This window comes from Pavona decussata, unplaced genomic scaffold, assembly GCF_977016875.1.
Source record: "Pavona decussata unplaced genomic scaffold, jaPavDecu1.1 SCAFFOLD_174, whole genome shotgun sequence".
Taxonomy (NCBI): domain Eukaryota; kingdom Metazoa; phylum Cnidaria; class Anthozoa; order Scleractinia; family Agariciidae; genus Pavona; species Pavona decussata.
This window is the reverse complement of record NW_028145585.1, coordinates 1,007,501-1,028,909: the sequence shown is the minus strand read 5'-3', so window position 1 is coordinate 1,028,909 and position 21,409 is coordinate 1,007,501. Positions and strand designations below refer to the sequence as shown.

General features: G+C 42.4%; 2 protein-coding genes across 3 annotated transcripts in view; one reads left to right on the top strand and one right to left on the bottom strand.

Moving 5' to 3' along the window:
• Window positions 1-25: 25 nt before the first annotated feature.
• LOC146463875 (putative helicase MOV-10) overlaps window positions 26-21,409 on the bottom strand; it is a 23,620-nt gene continuing 2,236 nt past the window's right edge. Inside the window, exons 2-18 of one of the 2 annotated variants that reach the window (XM_085083904.1) lie at window positions 20,200-20,681; window positions 19,306-19,544; window positions 18,630-18,873; window positions 17,635-17,739; window positions 16,533-16,695; window positions 15,499-15,644; window positions 14,606-14,776; window positions 14,346-14,490; window positions 13,695-13,856; window positions 13,274-13,386; window positions 5,936-6,141; window positions 5,367-5,550; window positions 4,564-4,795; window positions 3,772-3,954; window positions 3,279-3,367; window positions 2,186-2,301; window positions 26-1,567 (exon numbers count right to left, since the gene is read on the bottom strand). In XM_085083904.1, coding sequence (XP_084940030.1) covers window positions 1,497-1,567; window positions 2,186-2,301; window positions 3,279-3,367; window positions 3,772-3,954; window positions 4,564-4,795; window positions 5,367-5,550; window positions 5,936-6,141; window positions 13,274-13,386; window positions 13,695-13,856; window positions 14,346-14,490; window positions 14,606-14,776; window positions 15,499-15,644; window positions 16,533-16,695; window positions 17,635-17,739; window positions 18,630-18,873; window positions 19,306-19,544; window positions 20,200-20,663 — 3,033 coding nt within the window. In that variant the 5' untranslated portion in view covers window positions 20,664-20,681 and the 3' untranslated portion in view covers window positions 26-1,496. Of the gene's footprint in view, window positions 1,568-2,185; window positions 2,302-3,278; window positions 3,368-3,553; window positions 3,611-3,696; window positions 3,955-4,563; window positions 4,796-5,366; window positions 5,551-5,935; window positions 6,142-13,273; window positions 13,387-13,694; window positions 13,857-14,345; window positions 14,491-14,605; window positions 14,777-15,498; window positions 15,645-16,532; window positions 16,696-17,634; window positions 17,740-18,629; window positions 18,874-19,305; window positions 19,545-20,199; window positions 20,682-21,409 lie in introns of those variants that run through there. The other variant, XM_085083905.1, reaches the window with a different exon arrangement.
• On the top strand, window positions 6,644-12,616 carry LOC146463876 (uncharacterized). The gene has a single exon (XM_085084007.1). It carries the CDS (start codon window positions 7,211-7,213, stop codon window positions 12,614-12,616), a length of 5,406 nt encoding a protein of 1,801 aa, XP_084940133.1. The 5' UTR covers window positions 6,644-7,210.

Below are 21,409 nucleotides of genomic sequence, written 5' to 3'. Positions count from 1 at the left end.
TGTATTGACTCAAGAGTCTGTACTATTCAGTGATTTATCCTTATCTTTATTTTATCCTTATCTTTATTACGGTAACATTGTTTGGGTTTTAAGTTAAAAAACTAACCTATGTTGTCTTGTGATTTTACAAAATTGAGTGATCAGAATTATAAATAAGTCCAATGTTGATGCCCTTTAAGATGTTCCCATCAGGAACTTCGTATACGTGTACTTAAATTTCATGACATCCATTCATTAGAATTTTGTAAATAATTATGAACTCATATTAAGACTGTCTTCTACCTAGTAAGTTTAAAACTGCGTTCCTTCTTAATTATTAAACTCATTTCTACAACTCAAGAAATGTTCATGTTTTTAACCTAGTGGCCTTTCTGAAATCAATGCCAGACAACTTGATATCTCGTTCCTCCTTTAAAGAAATAAATCTAGGCTTAAAAAAATTATCTATAGCAACCACTAAATTTGTTATCACCATTTTCAACCTTACATTTTCTTTGTCTTTTTTTTTCAAATGCCTATTGATCGTTTTTATGATTGTTTCAACTGTAACTCTATCAATCATCTCACAGTCTCTAAACCATTTATTGTTGAAAATTTATGTACTAAAAGATAAAAATAAAAAAAAAAACATTCAGACTAGGTGCCCGTGCTAGGGCCCTGTGCCCGGGCACTTAAATGGACGTTGTTCAGACTCCTTGGTGCCCAGGAGCAATCGTGTTCTCCTTCGTCAATTTAGTGCCCGCCATTTTGTTTGCTGTATCGTAAGGAGGCATGAGGAAAAAATGTGGGAACTGACAAAATCCTGTTCACACCAGTGCCCGTGCCCAGGAACGGTGCTCGAGTACTACCTTTGGAGGTATTGCCCGGGCACCGACAAAAAGCTTTGTTCAGACTAGTGCCCGTGCCCGAGAACCGGGAACGAGCACCTAGTCTGAACGGGGCCTTAGTTGTATTTTTATCTTTGAACTGCGAAATACTCTTTAAAGCTAAACTCACAAAAGCTCTAACGTGATAACAACGCTCTTAGCCAAAGAAGAGCCAACAGACCTGTTATCACATTAGAACTTTTGTGGAGCTTTGAAGAAAAGAAATCATTTCAAACACCACCTAACAGTTGGTTCAGCTTTTAGGCTAAAGTCATGCATAAGCTTGTTGGGCGAATTTGAGCCGTCAAATCGCCAAGTAAATAAGGAACTATGTTTTTGACATAAGAACCAGTCTAGTCTATGCATGCCAAATTAGAGTGAATCCAGAAAAATTTGGATGCCAAGGCCAAATCATCACTTACGTCTTTTTTGTACTGGGGCTTCAATTGATATTTAGCACGCTATCTTTATTTAAGCCAAGAAATCGTGATGACTTAATCAAATTGATGCGGTTTAGACCAGTAAGGTTTGATGTAGCTAACATCAATCAAACTTCTAGTGATAACTCTAAAGTTTTGAGTGACAGGTTTTCTTTTTCACGGAGGAGGGATTCGATCAAACAGAGCAACTTCATTCGTGCCTAGTCCACTCCGGGTTTTCTTGACGCTCTCGCTGACTGATTTCAGAATCATCGTCAAATTCTGAAAGAAAAAATTGCTGTCAGTAATCCACGAATTTATCAAAGACAGTTAAAAAGCGAATTGTACGAATTTAATTCCAGAACTTCTGAAAGTCTTGGACCAGCTCTCAGTTTGCGATTTGTCAGGATTCTACATGTGTGTTCTAGGTTTAGGCGCGTTCAAACGTGCACTAGTCTGCGAATGATTTAGTAAACTCCAAAACTCCCAAAAACTTTTCAGCTTTGAGCTCTCAAAGTAAAACCTTGGGTCAGTTATTGAAAGACAGTTTAGGCGGTCTTTAGCAAAGCCGTTTTCAATTTTGCCAACAGTCGTATCTAAACATTGTCTACTGTCGACGGTAACAAGAAGGCTTGCATCCTAGACTAGAAAACTATCTATCTTATTAGAATAAACCACTTATCAACAGATTTGGAGGCCCACTGATTGTCTTAATCCGGAGCTTAAGGAAGACTCTGTTTACATGACTGGCCTCTTGTCTTTGGCGAAGTTTTTATTTATATATTTATTTTACGTTTGACGGCGGTTAATTTCTAGGTAGATGAGTGATAAAGAGGGAAACTTTCTAACTGGAAGGTATTGTCTTGATGATATACATCCAACAATTTTTCGTGTATTTACCTGATGATGCGGCTGAGAAGAGGTGAAGTTTTCTTAGAGTGTCTGCAATGTCCTCAACTTTGTCGTTTCTTTGTACATCGATGCAAGCATCATTTTTGCCGCAGTACTCCAAAAAACTAAAAAAAAAAAAGGGGAATAAAATCAAGTGTGTGTCCGGGTGAAATTTGCCCTAAGTGGCTAATCTGGGGGATATATCAGGGCAACCTCGTTCCCAGTGTCTCTCCTCTTCACGTCCCAGGAGCGAGACATTCTCATCCCCACAGCCCCCTGTCCCTCTTAGCCGGCGGGGCCTTGTGCCCAGCCTCCAGCGGCTAAGAGGACCAGGCTGCTCTGGGGACGAGAATGGGAGCGAGAGAGGAGAGACCCTGGGAACGAGGTTGCCTATCAGGGATGGTCGGTGAGAGATGAGTGAAACACGTGATAAATCACCTTTTAGGTCAAGTAATACGGGCAACATTTTGTTGCAGCGCAACAAATGTTGCGTTGCATGTTGCGATTGTTCCATGTATTACCACTTCCCAGCCCGACAAACTTTTATGTTGCAAAAAGTAGAAACAGCGTCTGCTTTATGCAACATGAAAATTTGTTAGGCGCGAACGTGGTAATACGGTCAACAAACAATCACAACTTGCAACGCAGCATTTGTTACGTTACAAGTTGCCAGAAAATGTTGCGCGTATTACTTGGCCTTTGCCAGAAAATTAAAGGCAACTCCGTAGGACGTAAACCACGTGTATACGCTTAAAATTTTAAGAACTCTGAGGCGAACATGTACAGGTAATTCGGGATGATGGATCAAAGATCCGTTAGTTGTGCTAGTTGTACTCGGGACGTAAACGAGATAAACGCTAAAATGTTTTGACATTATTTTGGCTGTTCTTCAGACAAGACGATTCCACCAGTTCTAAGTCCTTCAGTTAATGTGCAACTTTTAGAAAGATAGCCAAGTTATTTCTTCAGTAGTATTTTTATTCGTTAGTGGCTCATTGTTGAGGAAGCCACGCAGGCAGCAAGGTTTGAAGAGAAATTGAATCCGTTGGACTTACTTAAACATAAAGTATATTCAAATTGAGGATAAGACCTCTCTACTAACCTTCTCCAGTTCTCGTCCAGGCAAAGCATGTCGGGATTCCCTATCAAAATTAATAGGGCCTGGGCTCGAGTAATGGCTACATTAAACCTCTAAAGAAGGAAAACAGATAGAAATGGAATGAAAGCTCAGTCTAAAATGTTAGTAACTTTTAAAGGAAGAGAGCAATTTACACTGAACTATAAAGCGGACGGTGTTTGGTAGCGTGTGGTGTAAATGGATAGGAACAAGCCGCCTCGTTAATGGGCCCAATCACTGTTATCGAGGCAGCCGAGCTTTACAGGGAAATGGGATCAAACTAAATCCCAATCAGAATTAACCTCGTTCCCAGAATCCTGGGAACGAGGTTGGATCAGAATCAGAGTCACAGTCGGCCGCGCGCCGAGGACGACTGGGGACAAGGCTGAGGAACAAACAGGACAATTGAACTCCTACATTGTTCATTCGACTGTACAACCTTTTCACGAAAGTTTTCTTTTCGCAGTATTAATCCTACCTTCGGGTTATTTAGAAATCCAAGGTGGAAATCTTTGTCCATTTCCAGAAACTCTTTCTTAGTGCTTCGAACAGTTGACAGGATAATCACTCGTCTTTCTTGACCCTGAAACTCCTCCACGCTCCCGACTTTGATCCCGGCACCAAAGCGCCTCTTTTCAATCATCTTCTGAATCTTTTGAACCTGACCAAAGTAAGGGAAAAATTACCTTCAATTTCGCATTGTGTCTTACAAACTACCGGATAGACAGTCTCCGCGGCGCTTTATATTAAAGTATGTTTCTTCAAATAAACCAATCTCGAATTCCAGCACATACGCACCAAATAGGCCATTTTCGAGCAGCTCTTTGGACACCTTTAATTTTTTTCTATGATCTACGATTTCAGAGTGACGTCTTCATTTTATCTAAACTAGCTCATTTGTGTTGTGTGAAAGGCTTGCACCAAAGGATGCCTTTGAAACAGAGGAACTTAAAAATCACCTAAAAAAATGGGCTGTTGCTGTTTACAAAGCCGTAACATTTTACGCATTCAGATTTGCTCGAAATAAAACACCTCAGCCTTCCCAGTTACACCCTAACTGATCTTCAGGCTTTGTTTGATTTTGTTGGCTATCAAGGTGCATATGAACAAACTTCTTTTACGATCGTCTCGTTGAAACAATCTTCCTCTGAGACCCAGGGGCAGTCAGTCAAGGTGGGCGCATTTCGCCCGCCCCCGAATGACTGCACCTGTGTCTCTGCGTATGTGAAACAACAAGATGACGGCCCTCGTACAATCGAATATCACCTACTTGTCTCTTGTAAGGGGATATCACTCCAATCATCTCGGGTCGCAAGTGTTTTAGTCCTTTGCTTCTCACACTGTCGTCCAGCAGTTTTTTCAGGTAGCGTTCAATTGTCTCGACCTCGGCCACGTTGAAGAATGAAGGACTGTTCGCTTCTCTTTCGTCTTTGCCATACACAGGGTGGAAGATGATAGGAAAGTGCTTGTTTGGCAGTTCTTCCCAGCTAAGCATTACGTTCCTGAAAATTTTCGTATGGGTTATGCCCGGGCTTGTAGATATTTGCGAAAATACTGAGTTATGTGTGTTATTTGTAGAACGACTCGTGTGGTGTATGCATTTGTCTTTAAGCCAAACAACACCTGCTAACATGGTTAAGTAAACAAGACTAAGGCGAGTGAAGGAAGTTAACTCCGTACTAGAGACCAATTGCATTTGAGTGTGTTGTTTTAAGATTCCTACCTTATATTGTCTTTATACCAAGCGCTCAGCCTCGATCCCAGAGCGCTTACCGAGTAAACCAAGCTTTATCCCGAAGGCTTGGGGTTGAGGCGAGTGCGTAAAGTTTGCGTTTTCGTCGGGGAGCGCTCCCCAGGGGCTCGGAGCTGTCCAACTAAATACATAAGTTTATTCAAAGCGTTGACTTGTAATGAAAGTTACAATTAAAAAACGTACGCCTTAAAGGGGAGTTCAAGAGGTGGGCCCCATGTAAAATCACTATACTGTAATCTAAATATAGTTACCGTATAGATAGATGATCTAATACAGTTAAGTTAAGTAATTTAACTATAGTGTAACCCATATCATCTCACCTGAAATCTCCAGCACATTCATTCAACTCGTTGTCGTAAAACAGTTGTTTGGGAATCTCGATAATGGCCCTGTGTGATCGATAGTTATTCACGAGTTTCGTCAACAGATCCGAATTGTATCTTCCTGTGGGGTCACGTAAGTAGGCGCTACATGACGTCATCAAACGTTCCAGAAACGAGATTTCTATGACAAAAAGAAACATTTGTAATTTACCATGACTAGTAAACCAGTTCATGCGATCAGCGCTATTTGTGCGAGTTTTGCTTGTGAGTTCGGCAATAAAGGTAATAAATTCCCAGCAGTCAACTAAGCTTTTGATTTATATATATTCCAAATTAAGAAGTAACAGTTTTATGGATTTCAAGGAATAGTGAGAAGTAAATTGAAAACATGTTACAATAAAGCTTAAAAGTCAGTGTGCTTAACGAGACGAAAAGTGAACGGAGAACTATAGAGGTTTTCAACTCTTTTATTGTCTCGAAAGTAACTTGCTTTTTGGTTATTGCTGTCGTAATTGTTGGGACAGCCAAAAAGTGAAGTGTTTGGCTTGTTTTCCTGTTGTGCTTACCAAGACCATATTTCTGCGTGATTGGTGACCTGAGGATTGGTCCCAATTGCTTAGGGTCTCCTGCGAGCACCAGCTGACCGCCCCTGGGGTTGTTAGGGTCCAGAAGGTCCGCTACAGGGATGATACACTCAGGCTCGGTCGCATGGCCGGCTTCGTCAATGAAAATGTGCGTGAAATGAGCGCGGGGAAAACTTGCAGAGACCAACCTGAGAAACAGTACATCTGTAGTTAAACATTCAGAAATACAGCTGTTTCAACAAAGGTTGTCCAAAAAAGTGTAAAAGCGTAAGCGACAATGCCGAAAGGTAGTCTGGAAAGAACACAATAAATTTCACTAAAAGCTCAAAATCCATATTGCCCACCATCTCAAGTCTTCGCTGTACGCTTGAGGCATTATGGATTCTGAGCTTTAAGTGAAATTTATTGGGTTTTTCCCAGACTACCTCTTGGCATTGTCGCGTACGCTTATACGCTTTTTTGTTTTTTGACAGCCTTTGTCGAAACAGCTGTATACTCAACTGCGGTGAAAAGGGATAAGTCGGTGGTGTCGTGTTACAACAGCAGAAACCATAGAAAGACCACATTTTTGGCAGTGTATTCAGTTCACGGTTAAGAATATTGATTCAGCCAGGAAACTTGTAATAAAACCCTCTTAAAAAGACTGCAGATTAGGTCAATTCAGTCGGTAATCCTTTCGAGCGAATGTATTTGATTTATGTCGGGAAAGAAGCACTGATGTGCGTGACGTAGAATATTAACTTGGAAATTTGATGAACAATGTCACGAAATAGTAACGCGAGCAATACTTTAAAATTAGTGAGCAAAGCAGATTGCACAATTGTACTCCGGGAAAGTCCGAAGTTAATACACTGCATGACAATGATGTAACTGCACGCGTAGACCCGCGTAGTATTAAGCTAAATAAGGAAGAGAAACGCGTGTAATTGTGTAATTGAAATCAAATTTAGTAGCATTACAATAGTATAGCCTTGGGATTATACTGTGCTCGTGATTGTAGTAAAAATACTTGTTGCGCAAATAGAACCTAGAAAATCTTAGTACAATTGTAATGTAAGATCAGATCGATTAAGAACGAATTGTGAACGGAACTGTGCATCGCGAATATTGTAGATTGGATCAGAGATTGTCAGATTGTGAATGTTAAATAAATCTTCAGAAAAGGAAAGAATTACAGTCCTCTTCAGTTTGTGAACCGGCAAGTGCGGAGTTCATGAAAGATTCCGCGACACTTGGTCAGTTCGAGCCGGATTGGAAATGACCGCGGAGGTTGGAAAAAAGAAAAAGCGACGAGGAGGCCATCGATTGTACCTTGCTGGAATCCTCCCAGAAGTAGAAGCCAGTCTTGAACATTACACCGTGGAAAGGAAGGCAGAGCTGGCGAAATGGAAACACACGCTAAACGAGCAGTTGGAAAAGATAGCGCCCCTCGACTTAGAGATCCTGGCCTTGATGGGAGACGACGAAAAGGTGACGGAGGAGGATATGGCCAGAGAGATAGACGAGAGCAGCCGTCTTGCGTCGGACATAAAGTGCAAGTTGGCTGCGATCGAAGAACTGTTAACCGCACCGCAAATACCACAAGTACAAAATGTACCGCAGCACCAGAATTCGCCGCCAATGCAGACCGGACAAGCAAGCCAGCATAAATCCGTCCGAGCGAGACTGCCGAAACTGGAGGTGCGTAAATTTGACGGAAAAGTGCACGAGTGGCAAGAGTTTTGGGACTCGTTTGAGAGCGCCATACATCGAAATGACATGCTAGAAAACGTCGACAAGTTTTCTTATCTTAGAGGTTTGCTTGTGGGACCGGCCAGATCGGCGATCGCGGGTTTCGCTTTAACGTCCGCAAACTATCAAGCAGCGGTGGAACTGTTGAACAAACGATATGGAAAGAAGGAGGCGATCCAGCGAGCGTACGTGAATGAACTTTTGAATGTTCAACCTGTATACAACGAGAGAGACGCGCCGAGACTGCGGAGCTTGTACGATTTCCTGGAAACCAAACACAGAGCCTTGCAAGCACTTGGAGTAGACGAGACCACTTATTCAGCGATAGTTGTACCATCTGTCCTGGAAAAATTGCCGCAGACGCTGCGTTTGACCATTACGCGAGGTAAAGATCATCATCAGTGGAACTTGAGAGACTTGTTGGAAGGCCTGGAACAAGAAGTAGAATTACGAGAAGAGTACAATGACAGCGCACGTCAAAAGAACTCGGCTGGAGACTTCCGGAGAAAAAACAATGTAGCCACACTGTATGCAGGAAACACACGGAAAGCGGCGAAAGAAACGAACTGTGCCTTCTGTTTAGGAGAGCATCCACACGAAGACTGCAGAAAGGTCCAGGACATCGAGGAGCGTAAGCAATTGTTGTTTAAATACGGTAGATGCTTTAAATGTTTAAGAAAGGGACATTTATCCAAAGACTGTACTGATCGTAGTGTAACATGTAAGCGTTGTAATTGTAAACATCATTCGGCGATTTGCATCGCCTCCCAAGGGAATTTAAGAACGACAGAAATCGGAACCCAAGGGGCCCAGGGTGGTGCAGAACTAGTGGGAAATAGTATGCACGTCGGGACTGGGAACAGTGTAGCCTTACAAACGGCTCAGGCTCAACTAGCGGGGAAGGGTCGCGCTAGAATTAGAGTGCTTTTTGATTCGGCTAGTCATAAGTCCTTTGTCACTTCCCGCGCGGTAGAATCGTTCGGATTGCGATCTGTTAGAAGGGAATGGTTGACTGTTAACACCTTTGGCCAAAGGGCTACTGGATCAAACCTGCGGGATGTAGTTGAAATAGATTTGACCCCAGTGGGTGGGGGGAAGGTTATGCGCATCGAAGCTTTTGTTGTTCCCGAAATTTCGCGCGTGCAGAACGAACATCTGGAAATTGCGCGTAAGGACTACCCGCATTTGGCGCAAATATGGCTGTCCGACGTTTGCAAGGGAAGCGAACAGTTAGAGATAGATGTATTGATAGGGGCAGACTATTTGTGGAGTTTTCAGACAGGCAAGATAGTCCGGGGGGAGGTAGACGAGCCAGTCGCAGTAGAGACAGAGTTAGGATGGGTTCTCTCCGGACCCTTGACATTTAAACAGCCAGCAGATAGACCGCAGGAAGTTAACGTAAATTTTGTTGGCAGAGACAGTGTATCATTAGAGAGTTTAGAAGGGAATGTCCAAAGGTTGTGGGACTTAGAAACCCTAGGAATTAAAGAGAGTGATGGAGTGTATGAAGAGTTTGTAGACAGTATTGCCTTCAACGGTAATAGGTATTCAGTTAAGCTCCCCTGGAAGGAAGGTCAGGATAGTTTGCCAAGCAATTACGAGTTGAGTTTGTCGCGCATGAAGAGTCAGATTAGGAAGCTTAGAAAGGAACCAGACATTTTGCAGGAGTACGACTCAGTTATAAAGGAACAGTTAGATTCGGGAGTGATAGAGAAAGTCGCACAGTTAGAAGAGACAGATAGGGGTCACTATATTCCCCATTTAGCAGTCATACGCAGAGAGGCGAGCACCACGAAACTGAGAGTTGTGTATGACGCGTCCGCAAAGGCAGGAAAGGGGGGGACATCTCTGAACGATTGCCTACACAAGGGACCCTCCCTTAACCCTTTATTGTTTGACATCCTGCTTAGATTCAGAGAGAAGAGAGTGGCGTTGATAGGGGACATAGAAAAGGCGTTTCTTAACATTGAGGTAGACAGTGCAGACAGGGATTATCTTAGATTTTTGTGGTTAGAAAACGTGCGCGATCCTTGTAGTCGAATTGCAGTGTACCGCTTTTGCCGTGTTGTGTTCGGTTTAAATGCGTCTCCGTTTCTGTTAAACGCCACGCTGAGACACCACATTTCGAAGTGTAAGGATGAAGACCCAGAATTTGTGCGAAAGATGATCGAAGGTTTCTACGTTGACGACTTGGTAACGGGCGATAGCAACACGAGCGACACGTACACATTGTACGAGAAATCCAAACAGAGGATGGCCAGTGGGGGCTTCAAATTGAGAAAGTGGATGACGAATGACAAAGTGTTGAGAGAACGCATTGCACAGATTGAGAGTAACGCAACGGAAAGCGCGATCGTGACCAGCGAAGAAGAGAGCTACGCAAAGTTCATCTTAGGTTCGGGGCAGGCTAGCAAGAGTTGTCCAAAGGTCTTGGGGCTTCCGTGGGATTGTGAGAAAGATGTTATTCAGTTTAGTTTTGAGAAGCTTGCAAGCAAAGCCCTGGACATGCACCCGACCAAGCGAAGTTTGTTAAGTCTGCTAGCAAGCATTTTTGACCCCCTGGGAATCATTAGCCCCATCATTGTGTGCATGAAAATATTGTTTCAAGAATTGTGTTGTGAAAATTTCGACTGGGATAGTAAACTCGAGGGGAAAGTAAAGAAGAAATGGGACGAATGGATTGAAGACTTATCCAAAATAAGGGGTATTACGATCAGTAGGTGTATTTGGGACCATCCAAAACAAGAGGTGCTTAACTGTTACTTGCATGGGTTCGGCGATGCCAGTAACAAAGCTTACTGCGCTGTTGTGTACTTGGTATACAACACGCCAGTAGGGGTTTTCGTGAGAATGTTGACCTCAAGGTCACGGGTAGCACCTCTGAAAGCGTTAACTATTCCCCGTCTAGAACTCATGTCCGCTAGAATTTTGGCGCAATTAATGAACACCGTGATGAAAGCATTAGAAACGGAAGTGAAGCTCAGCGGAACCAGATACTGGTTGGATAGCAAAACTGCTCTCTGCTGGATTCGAAACGGGGGGGAGTGGAAACAATTTGTCCGTCACAGGGTAAACGAAATTCTGAAGCTCACAAAGAAAGAAGACTGGAGATATTGCCCTGGTGAGCAGAACCCGGCAGATGTTGGTTCCAGAGGAGCGCTTGGATCGAAACTAAAAGATGACGAGCTGTGGTGGAACGGACCGCAATGGTTGTCAGAAGGAGAAGACAGGTGGCCACGCGTAGAGAGTGTCGTCAGCACACCAGAAAGTGAAGAAGAAGCTAAGAAGACCGCCAACGTGATGGTAGTAGACGTTCAGAACCAACCCAGTGTTGCAAATCTTGTTGACATCAATCGCCATGGAAGGCTAGAGAAGCTACTCAGAGTGACAGCATGGGTGTTCCGTTTTATCCGAAATTCGAGACCGAACCGAACCGAGACAGCTAGACGGAAGGGAAGACTGACACGAGAAGAATTAGTCGGGGCCGAAAGTGAATGGGTGAAAGCGGCGCAAGCTGACCTGAGAAGTAAGGGTAACTTCCAACAGCTAAAGACCGAGCTCGGCCTAGAAGAGAGTGCAGGAATTCTGAGATGTACCGGAAGACTCGTCAATTCAGATTTGGAGTTTGATGCGCGAAGACCAGTCATTCTCCCAAGGGATCACGCGTTAAGCATTATGCTCATAGAAGAGTGTCACAAGAAGGTGTTGCACAGTGGTGTGAGAGCAACGCTTGCGGAGTTGAGGTCGAGGTATTGGATCCCGAAGGGCAGACAGTGCGTGAAAAAGGTTTTGAGCAAATGCGTAATCTGCAAGAAACAAGAAGGGAAGGCTTACAGCGCGCCGCAGACCGCCGCATTGCCAGATTTTAGAGTAAGAGAAGCGCCAGCGTTTTCGAAAGTAGGCGTAGATTTTGCGGGTCCGCTCTATGTTAAGGCACAAGCTGGGGGAATGAGAAAGGCGTACATTGCATTGTTTTCCTGCTGCGTAACTAGAGCGATACATTTAGAATTAGTTGAAGACCTATCTTCCGAGGCCTTCAGACGAGCGTTAAGAAGATTTTCAGCGAGACGAGGCACGCCGACATTGATCGTATCAGACAACGCGAAAACCTTCCAAGCGACCGAAAAAGCGCTTAACAATCTTTTTAGCCACCCAGAGGTAGCTAGTGAGCTAGACAGACAGCGAATTGAGTGGAGGTTTAATTTAGAGAGATCGCCCTGGTGGGGAGGATTTTTCGAGAGAATGGTTGGAAGTGTGAAAGCTTGTCTCAGGAAGGTGTTAGGAAATGCACGACTTACATTTGAAGAGCTGCGAACGGTGTTAGTGGAGGTGGAAGGAACGTTAAATTCCCGTCCGCTTACGTACGAGTACAATGAGGTAGAACATGAAGCTTTAACACCTTCACATTTAATCCTTGGTAGAAGGATTAAGTCTATGCCAGACGAGATAGCGGAAGAGCCAGAAGCGAACGAGAGTAGTTGTTCAGAGAGGTTTAGATATTTGACAGTGAAGTTAGCGCATTTTTGGAAGAGATGGAGAAACGAGTACCTGGTGAATCTAAGGGAGTTTCACCACCTGAAGGTAGATCGCAAAGACAGGCAGATTCAGACAGGAGACGTAGTAACTGTGTTTGAGGAAGACAAAAAGAGAGGAGAGTGGAAAATTGCAGTGGTTGAGAGTCTTATCAAGGGCACAGATAACGTTGTTAGGGGAGCAAACGTAAGAGTCATTGTCAAGGGTAGACCGATGCGTATTTCCCGACCAGTTCAAAAGTTGTACCCCTTAGAAGTAAAATGTGCCATACAAGGGAACGGCCAAATTGGTCAAACTGGGAACCGTAAATTTGAACGGGATCATACTACACCTCTTAGACGTAACCCTAGCAGATCTGCTGCTTTAGATGCTAGGTGGAAATCGAAACATATGCTTTGACTCGTAGACGAGTCAAGGGGGGGAGAGTGTCGGGAAAGAAGCACTGATGTGCGTGACGTAGAATATTAACTTGGAAATTTGATGAACAATGTCACGAAATAGTAACGCGAGCAATACTTTAAAATTAGTGAGCAAAGCAGATTGCACAATTGTACTCCGGGAAAGTCCGAAGTTAATACACTGCATGACAATGATGTAACTGCACGCGTAGACCCGCGTAGTATTAAGCTAAATAAGGAAGAGAAACGCGTGTAATTGTGTAATTGAAATCAAATTTAGTAGCATTACAATAGTATAGCCTTGGGATTATACTGTGCTCGTGATTGTAGTAAAAATACTTGTTGCGCAAATAGAACCTAGAAAATCTTAGTACAATTGTAATGTAAGATCAGATCGATTAAGAACGAATTGTGAACGGAACTGTGCATCGCGAATATTGTAGATTGGATCAGAGATTGTCAGATTGTGAATGTTAAATAAATCTTCAGAAAAGGAAAGAATTACAGTCCTCTTCAGTTTGTGAACCGGCAAGTGCGGAGTTCATGAAAGATTCCGCGACAATTTATTTGATTCCTCAGAATAATATCTTCAGCACACTGTCTCTCAGAGAATTTCCCATTTTGGTTTCCTGAATTGCTGTTGTTGTTTTTACTTTACCTTCCAGCCGTGACCAAAGTGGTGACAATTATCCGGTAGTCGCTCATCAAGTCCTCTTTTGACGGATAAAACACTTCATGTAACACGGGATCAAAATTCACCACTCGGGCGTCCTAATAAGAAATTAGATTGGTATTTAATCTTTACAGAAACGAGGGCACAAGGACTGCGAAAGAGTATTGATTCAGCCAGGAAACTGGTAATAAAACCCTCTTAAAAAGTATGTTTTCTCTGTTATTTAGTGCTTCTAATTATATTTATATAATTATTTAATTGACTGTCTTTATACAGTAGTGTCTTGTACTATTGTCACTGACCATCCTTGTAATTCAGCCTTTTAGGCTACGAGAGGGATATCAATAAACTATTGTTATTATTATTATTATTATTATTATTATTATTATTAATAGACGGTTTTTACCTTTAGCTTCTGCGGCACAAAGTCCCAGGGTCTTGATGCTGCGTACATCCGGAATAGCTTGCCTTTATCCACATGATCCAACAGGCGCTCAGCCAACAGATCAGCGGCACTGTTTTCAGGCGCACAAGCCAGAATAAAACTGGAAGGTATCAGGTGGTGTACCTGTGTGCAACAAAGGAAAGGCGTTATTTCTGATGTGCTAATGTATTTATTTTGCAGATTCGCCAAACACTTAGCCCTTAGTAGGTTACACACCTGAAAATGTATCCTGGTATCACAAACAGCTTTGCTGAAAGTAGCCGATCAAACAGAAATATGCAAGTACATATCTTCCCAAAAATGAAACAAACTTTTCCATCTTATAAAGCGCTAATTATGTCGATCATCGTTTTTACATAGAAACGGCGCAACCCGGTTTAGAAAGTTTCTTCTTTTTTTGCGAAAGTCTGACCGAGAATGCGGCGGAACACAGCAGTCAAACTAAGTTTGCTAAGCAACGAGTTAATAAGACAACTTATGGTGAACTTGTACCTTGTTCCTGATTGGACAGTGTACCTTTCAGTGCGTAACAGCTTTCTCCACTGAAAGCCATTTCCCAGATAAGATTGCAAGATACAGGTAACTCATTAATAGGGAACAAATCCCACTGACCTGCTTGATCGCCTCCACCAGAGTAACAGTTTTTCCAGTGCCGGGAGGACCAAACACAAGATAAGGGGCAGGACGGGACGATCCCGACACGATCTTCTGCACCGCTTGCTGTTGTTCGCTGTTGAGATTGCGATCGTAATAACCACTGAAATTGAAACAACATGTTGGTCAGTTATAAAATACTCGTTTTAAACTTTTGTCATTTGGTCATAAACATTGTCAAGGCCATTTGTCGTTGTTTTCTTCCTTCAGGCACGAACCTGACTTGCTTGTTAATCTCTCCTCTCTGATCTAGACTCTCTTCTTGAGGGAAGAGAACAGGGCGCATCGAAGGTCTGTTGATCCTCTCACATGCGCGGTGCTCCATCTGTACTGGCAGCCGATTAAATGTGAACTGGATGTCGAACTTTTTCCCCGACACATAAGGCATGCTAAAAGAAACAAGAAACACGATGAGTATTTGGTGAGCTCATTTTCGGTGCGTTCTTTTGGAATAACCCTGGCTATTCTTATTCCGGTTCAGGAAGAACAGAATACACCGAATATTCGTTCTCAAAATAACACAATAGGACATTTTCGCTATGGCTACATTTGACTACAACTACCAGAATCCTTCTGTTTTTTGTTTTCTCATGCTAATTAGAGCTATTGTTCTTTGCTGTCCACTGGGATTACAAAATTTGAATTTGAAAAGGAAAACGAAATGAATTCTGGTAGTTGTAGTAAAATGACGTCATCATGAAAATGGCATATTGCGCCTATTCCCATTAAACCGAAAATCTTCTTAAAAGAACGCAATATTCTTCCTATTCTGCATGAGTAAACTATATTCCGTTCATTCTGCTATCGGGGGCAGAGTCGACGGAATACTGTGCTGTTCATTTCTAAAACAGAATAGGTCCCAAAAGCAACATGAATACCATCTTTTTTTCGTGTATTCCTATTCCAGAATAGTCCCAAAAGAATGCGCACTTAAATAACATCACGTGACACAGGAACGTTTTGTTTAGTATTTGACACGGAGACTGAGTCGTTTCGAAAAGCCTTCGATTTCTAGTGGGAAGCGAAAGTTCAGTTGATGTCTTTCGAACTGTCCAACGGAAGTGAAACAGGATGACACCACTGCAATCTCTCTAAATTTAGTCATACATACTCTTTCATGTCAAATCCAAGTTTTACATCAAGCAATTGGACCCTGTGCACAATTCCTTCGTATCGTCGTGTCAGCACTCCGGGCTCATAAGCAAAGATTCTGTCACCACGCAATACTGACGGACGGTTCTCAGCAAGGCCTGGTACCTACATGAAAAACGCGTCCCACGTTAAATAATTTAAATCAAGAGATCGCATATTTTGAATCCAGTATAATCAATACCCATACTGCTTTCAGGTGGAATTTAAAACTAATGTAATCCGAGAAAAAAATTCAGAGTGTTTATGAAGCATTTTGTTCATTACAATAGACTTGAGTTCAGTAATTTAATGGTTACTGAAATGTCGCTCTCTTAACAGATTACCAAACTACACATCGAGAGACTGTGGGTTCAAACCAGACCGTGCACAAAGAACAAGAGTCAGCTCGGATAAACGCGTCCTGAGCAAGACCTCTTTAAAAAGTTACATCATTGTTTTCCTCGCTTTCGCACGCTAATTTGAATGGTACGTTAAAAAGCGCATGACACTGTTCGAGACAAGAAAGCTGGCGCACGGAGTCTGGGGCGTCGTTCGCTGGTTTCTGTTAGCTCTTGAGTTCACAGTAATTGAAGAAGCTGCTGAAGCTACCTTTCCATTCGTTGACGAAGCTAAAAAATACAAGTTCGGAGCTGAATCCAGAAACTATCACACGAAACAAATAGGAGGATCACCAGTCCCACTGTATGGTATCTTAGAGTGCTTTCCATTTGCCAGAACTGGCCGGCCAGTCTGTAAACTGAATGCGTTATGTTGAATGGATGGTGCTGCAAAATCTCAAAAAATAATCACTCAGAAAATGGTACGCGCTATTTTGAAGAAATTCGAAGGACTAGATTAGTTAAGTCTTTATTTATCCTTCAAATTGCATTGGTACATTCTGTTCACGAACTGTACGGTTTGGCCGGCCAGTCCTGACAAATGGACCAACCACCGCAATATCGCGCCTTCGCGGTACACCACCTCCTAATTCTGAGCTTCTTTCACAGCGCTTACCTCCAAGGTGAGGAACCGTCTGTCCATTCTCTCCTGTCTAAATGTAACTCCTTTCATATCGTAATTCCTGATGTCCTTTTGCATCTGAAGTTCCTCTACATGCAGTAGCATGGTGAACTTTTCTTTATAGTTATCGAAGGCCAACTTCTTTTCCAGTCTTGCCCTGGTAATACAACGCCGGAAAAACAAGGTTGACAAGTTTGAACTTCGGTTGCCCGTGCGTTAACGGTTCAGTTTGTCTATTAACTGATTTAAGATCTTGAATCCTTGTTTTGCTATATTTGAGGGAATCTGTTCAATTCCAATTCCAATTCCAATTTCAATTCCTTGTAATATAAGCGTATGTCCCAATGCAAATTCTCATTGTACCTGAAGAAGGCTGGTTTGACCAGCCGAAATATAGTACACTCTAAAACGTAATTCTACGTTGTATCGGTCTCTACTTCTTTTATCATTTGTATCAGATCAACAATTGATCCAACGTATACCAGCAGGATTATCGTCCACGGTTGTTGCTTAGACGTTATTCAATTCCAAAGCACGTCTCCTAGTAATAATTGAAGAAATCTAACAGGGGTACTCCATATAAGGCGCTATACCGTGGAGGCTCCTCTCCAGAGGGGTAATTTTTTTTTTTCATGTCAGTAACATTCAAAAGGATAGCAACACAAAGACTAGTGTGAATAGTCCCATTGTACTAATGATACAGAGGATGCTATTTTGTCTTTTGCATGTCTTTGTAGGTGTAAGAATGGGGTCTAATTTTTTGTTTTATGTATGTGAAAAGGAGCGGTACCATTTCAGTTGAAATTGGTATATGAAATAGTGAGGTGGAACCTCGCGGCGGGGTTCACTGTATGAATTTTTATGATGTACTCTCCTCAGGGTACAACTGACACACGACCAGTCTGACGTCACCTTTACATTTTCATTAATCTGTTAAAACGCCAGGAACGACATAGTAGAATGACACCTTTGACAATCATTATAATTTCTCTCAGTCCTTGGGATCAATATTTCCTGGAAAAAAGAATCAGTTCTGAGTGACATCTTATATAATATTGTCTACAAGATCATCAAACGTTTACGACCTTTTACACACCTCAGTCCCTCACGAACTTGATTGCTTTTGACGACTTGAGCCTTGACAGTGAGAGGGATTTCATAAAAGTCCAGCTTTTGCATGATCAGGCGACTCGTTGATAATCTGTTTGAAAAGAAAGAGGGAACGACCACAGTTACCGTGCTGCAAAGAGACATGAAGTTATAGTAACTTAATTCAGGGACTTCAGCCAGTGACGGTGACGGCCACGAAAACACCATAAAACCGTAGGTTTCAAGAGCTTGAAACCTTGCAAAACATTTTGGTCCTTTCCTTTGACGGTTTCTGCAAAACAGCAACGGGAAATGACCAAAATCGGAGCTTCATGGAGAACGTAACCACACCATTGCCAATTTTTCATTCGTTTTCGTCTAAACTTGAACGCTGTTCAGTTCAATCTGGTCAGTTCCTGGACAGTTTGGCTACGTAGTACAACTTGAATCATGAAGTTTTATTAATAAATAATCGCGTAGAAGTTAAGATCATCAACGAAAAATTATCAGAGATTTTCAAGCGACGCTTTCGTTGTCGTTGTGGGTGCTTATAAGTTTTCCTTTTTTTAAGTGATACCTACGTCAACCTCATTCCCGGCGTTCTTAAGGAAAGAAAACGAAAGAGGTTGTGACGACCTTTCGCGGCAGTATATCAGGGTGTCACGCTTTGCACGAGTTGTCATCATATTTATCACCAAACCTACTTATACTATAAAGATATTATTGTAAACTCTTGAAAATCACCGTCAATTTCTATGGAAACTGCCATTTTAACTCGGAGCGTTTGCTTTCTAGATAAAAGGCAAGAACTTTTAGCAGACGTGCGAACCACAACTAATCGCCCATTTTAAATCTCCTGAATGTTTATAGCGGACACGTGCGCACTTTACCAGGAAATAGAAGGTCTGCGGTGGACAGGACACTAAGTCCTTTCGCCGTTTATAAGTGTTACTGTGCTCGTGTAGCGCAACTGAAAAACAATCAATGAAGATTTGAACTTACGCTGGGAGTGGTATGCCTTTGCAAGTCACCACATCCCTGGGAATCGGAACTGCTTTTGGAGGTGGTCGGTACTCCGAGGTCTGCTTTAGATCATCGTACAAATCACTGACGATACGCACGGACAAAAACCTCAGAATGTGAAATTCTACGCCATCCTCTGTCTCGAAAGTCAATACACCAGGAACATAGGAATACCCATACTCCGTTCGTTGTCTGCATCCAATTCTGAATCTTCTCTGGCAACCTGTGAGAGTAGAACCATTTTAAGTAATTTGGTTCGTGGGTAATACTTTTTTTATTTTTAACTAAAAAGCAAGATCAGTATCCCATTTCCCATCCTAACTTCAAAGATCTTGGCAGTGGAACCGAGGTGGTTTGAAAGAGTAAAGGAGGCAATCTGTGTCCGGACAAGACGTCCCAGCCTTAATCGGCTAAAAAACATTTTGGATGATCCAGTAACGTGAATTCCATGGGTCTGTTCATACCTTTCAAAACGAGAGTAGACATTGAACAAAGAAATGAAAATGAGATATTATTCACAACCTCTCTTGAAGAAATGCACGTCAACCAGGTTAGCAAACACGATTGATTTTTTGTCACCAAGACTCATAGCCCGGGGAAAACATAGATCGCACGTCGAAGCCACTGAAATACACAATAAATGAACAACAATTACCTGGTTGGAGGTTACCCTCATGCGCCCCAATATTTCGTATTTCCGAGTAATTAAAGAAATTGACGCTCCACATCAGTGTGATGTCCTTCAAGGTGATGGTCTCTCCGCTGGTGTTGTCTATGAACAACGTAATCTGCCCGGACAATCCGCTCTCTACTCTAAGTTCAATGACACCATTTTCATCTCCGGGTGGCTCGGACGTGACTTTTATTCCCAATTTGTCAAAGACAAGCTCCGGTCTATAGAACAGAAGGCAAACAGTGATCTCGATCAGACAAAAAAAAAAATGCAAGGATAAGTACAGCCGTGAACCTGAAGGCAGGTCATGCTGCGTTATAACCCATAAAGAAGACTAATGAACTTTTCTGTGCAGTGGTTCTAACCTTTCAGTCTGTGGATAAAAACCTACAGTGGTTGAATTCCTGATAAATTGTTCGCCGACTCAAGGCCAGCCATAGCTTTGGCCGGCTAGGTATCTTATACCGGCAAGCAATTATTTTCTATGGTGTTGTCCGGTTTACTGATTTCAGTTCTGCATATGGATAAAGAAGTTAGTTTCTAAAAAAAAAGCTGTTGCTACGTGGGTGGGAAAGTGAAAGGCGAAAACCTGGTTATATCACGGCTGAATAGATGAAGCAAATTGGCCGTCATAACGAGATTCTAAAGCCGACGTTTTCAAGTGTTCCTGAGCCCTTCGTCAGAGCTAATTTTTGGCGCATCGTTTTGTGAAAGGCTATTGCTCGGTCAAGTAACGTACCTTTAACTTAATAAATACGATCAAATTTCCGTGATTTTCTGTATAAGTATCCTTAGGGCCATCCTTGAGAATTTCAGGAAGTTCCTGTACTTGCTAATTTTCTTGTATAAACGTTCTTGACATTATAATTTACTTACTTCTCCAGTGACTTTCGAATCTTCCTGAGAATATGCTGTTGGCGATGCTTTATGCTAGCCATGTGGGTATTATAAGCGGTGGCGTTTCCCAAACTTCGCTTACAAACCTTGCAGTGAAACGCCCCACGCGTCAAGACGCTGAAAAGATCATTTTCATCTTCACTCGAGTCCTCAGTTCCGTCGACTGATAGCAGCTGAAGAGCAGCTGTTTCCCCGCCTCCAAATATAATCCGATCTTGAAGTTGCTGGCACATGTTTAAATGGTAGGTGAGGGTGTTCAGAAGTTTTGAGAAAGACATTCCCATTGTTTCGTACAACGGGCAAAACTCTCCCTGATAGATCTGCCTCAATTCGTGCACAAACATGTCCTCCTTGCGATTTTTGTCTTCCAGAAACTTGATAAAGGTTTTCGCTATAATTTTCTCCTGGTCGATCGTTCTGCGACTGCGATTCCGGCGAAACATGTCGGCGAAAACCAGTAACTGAAAGAAAATGATGCAGCTAGCACCTTCATACTCAAGTAAGGAACTAAACTGAACCGGAAAGGATTTTCATTTTACAAAATATAATATTAAAAACAAAGCTGATCATAATAGAAGAAAGCACCTTTCAAAAAGTCATGAATAATTCACGAATCCCATTGACCTATCACTGATGGTCGATAAAACATCACGTGCAGTGGTTTTAAAACCCGATAAAACCTCCTCCTTATTAGTATGCGGTGTTTAATGTTTTTCTCGTATGCTAATTTCCAACGTTCACAAAAGCATCATTGTTATGAACTCTCTTGACACACGCTTTTCCAGGAATGTTTTTGAAGCCGTCCAAAAAACTCACAGCACGTGTTTTATCGGGTCTAAAACCACTTGGCTGCACCTCGTGGTTTGAAATCCCAATAAAACACTGCTGCTCGAGTAATATCCCCCAGACTGCAACATCTGAACAGTTACACTTCAACGAGAATTCTTCTACACACTAGAAAAAATCAGATACCTACACTACCCCACTCTTTAATGATTCTGTAGGTAGGAGAATTAACATGACAGCATTACAAATGCCTGGCCGGTTTCTGTTCTAGCGGAAGCACATAACTTGTATACTTCTGGTTCTAGTAATCAGGTAAGAAATCTGGCCCTTATTTGATTGCATATCTCAAGACTCGATACAATCAAGAGAAATCGCCATTTTCACTTTCACGTATCTAAAGCCG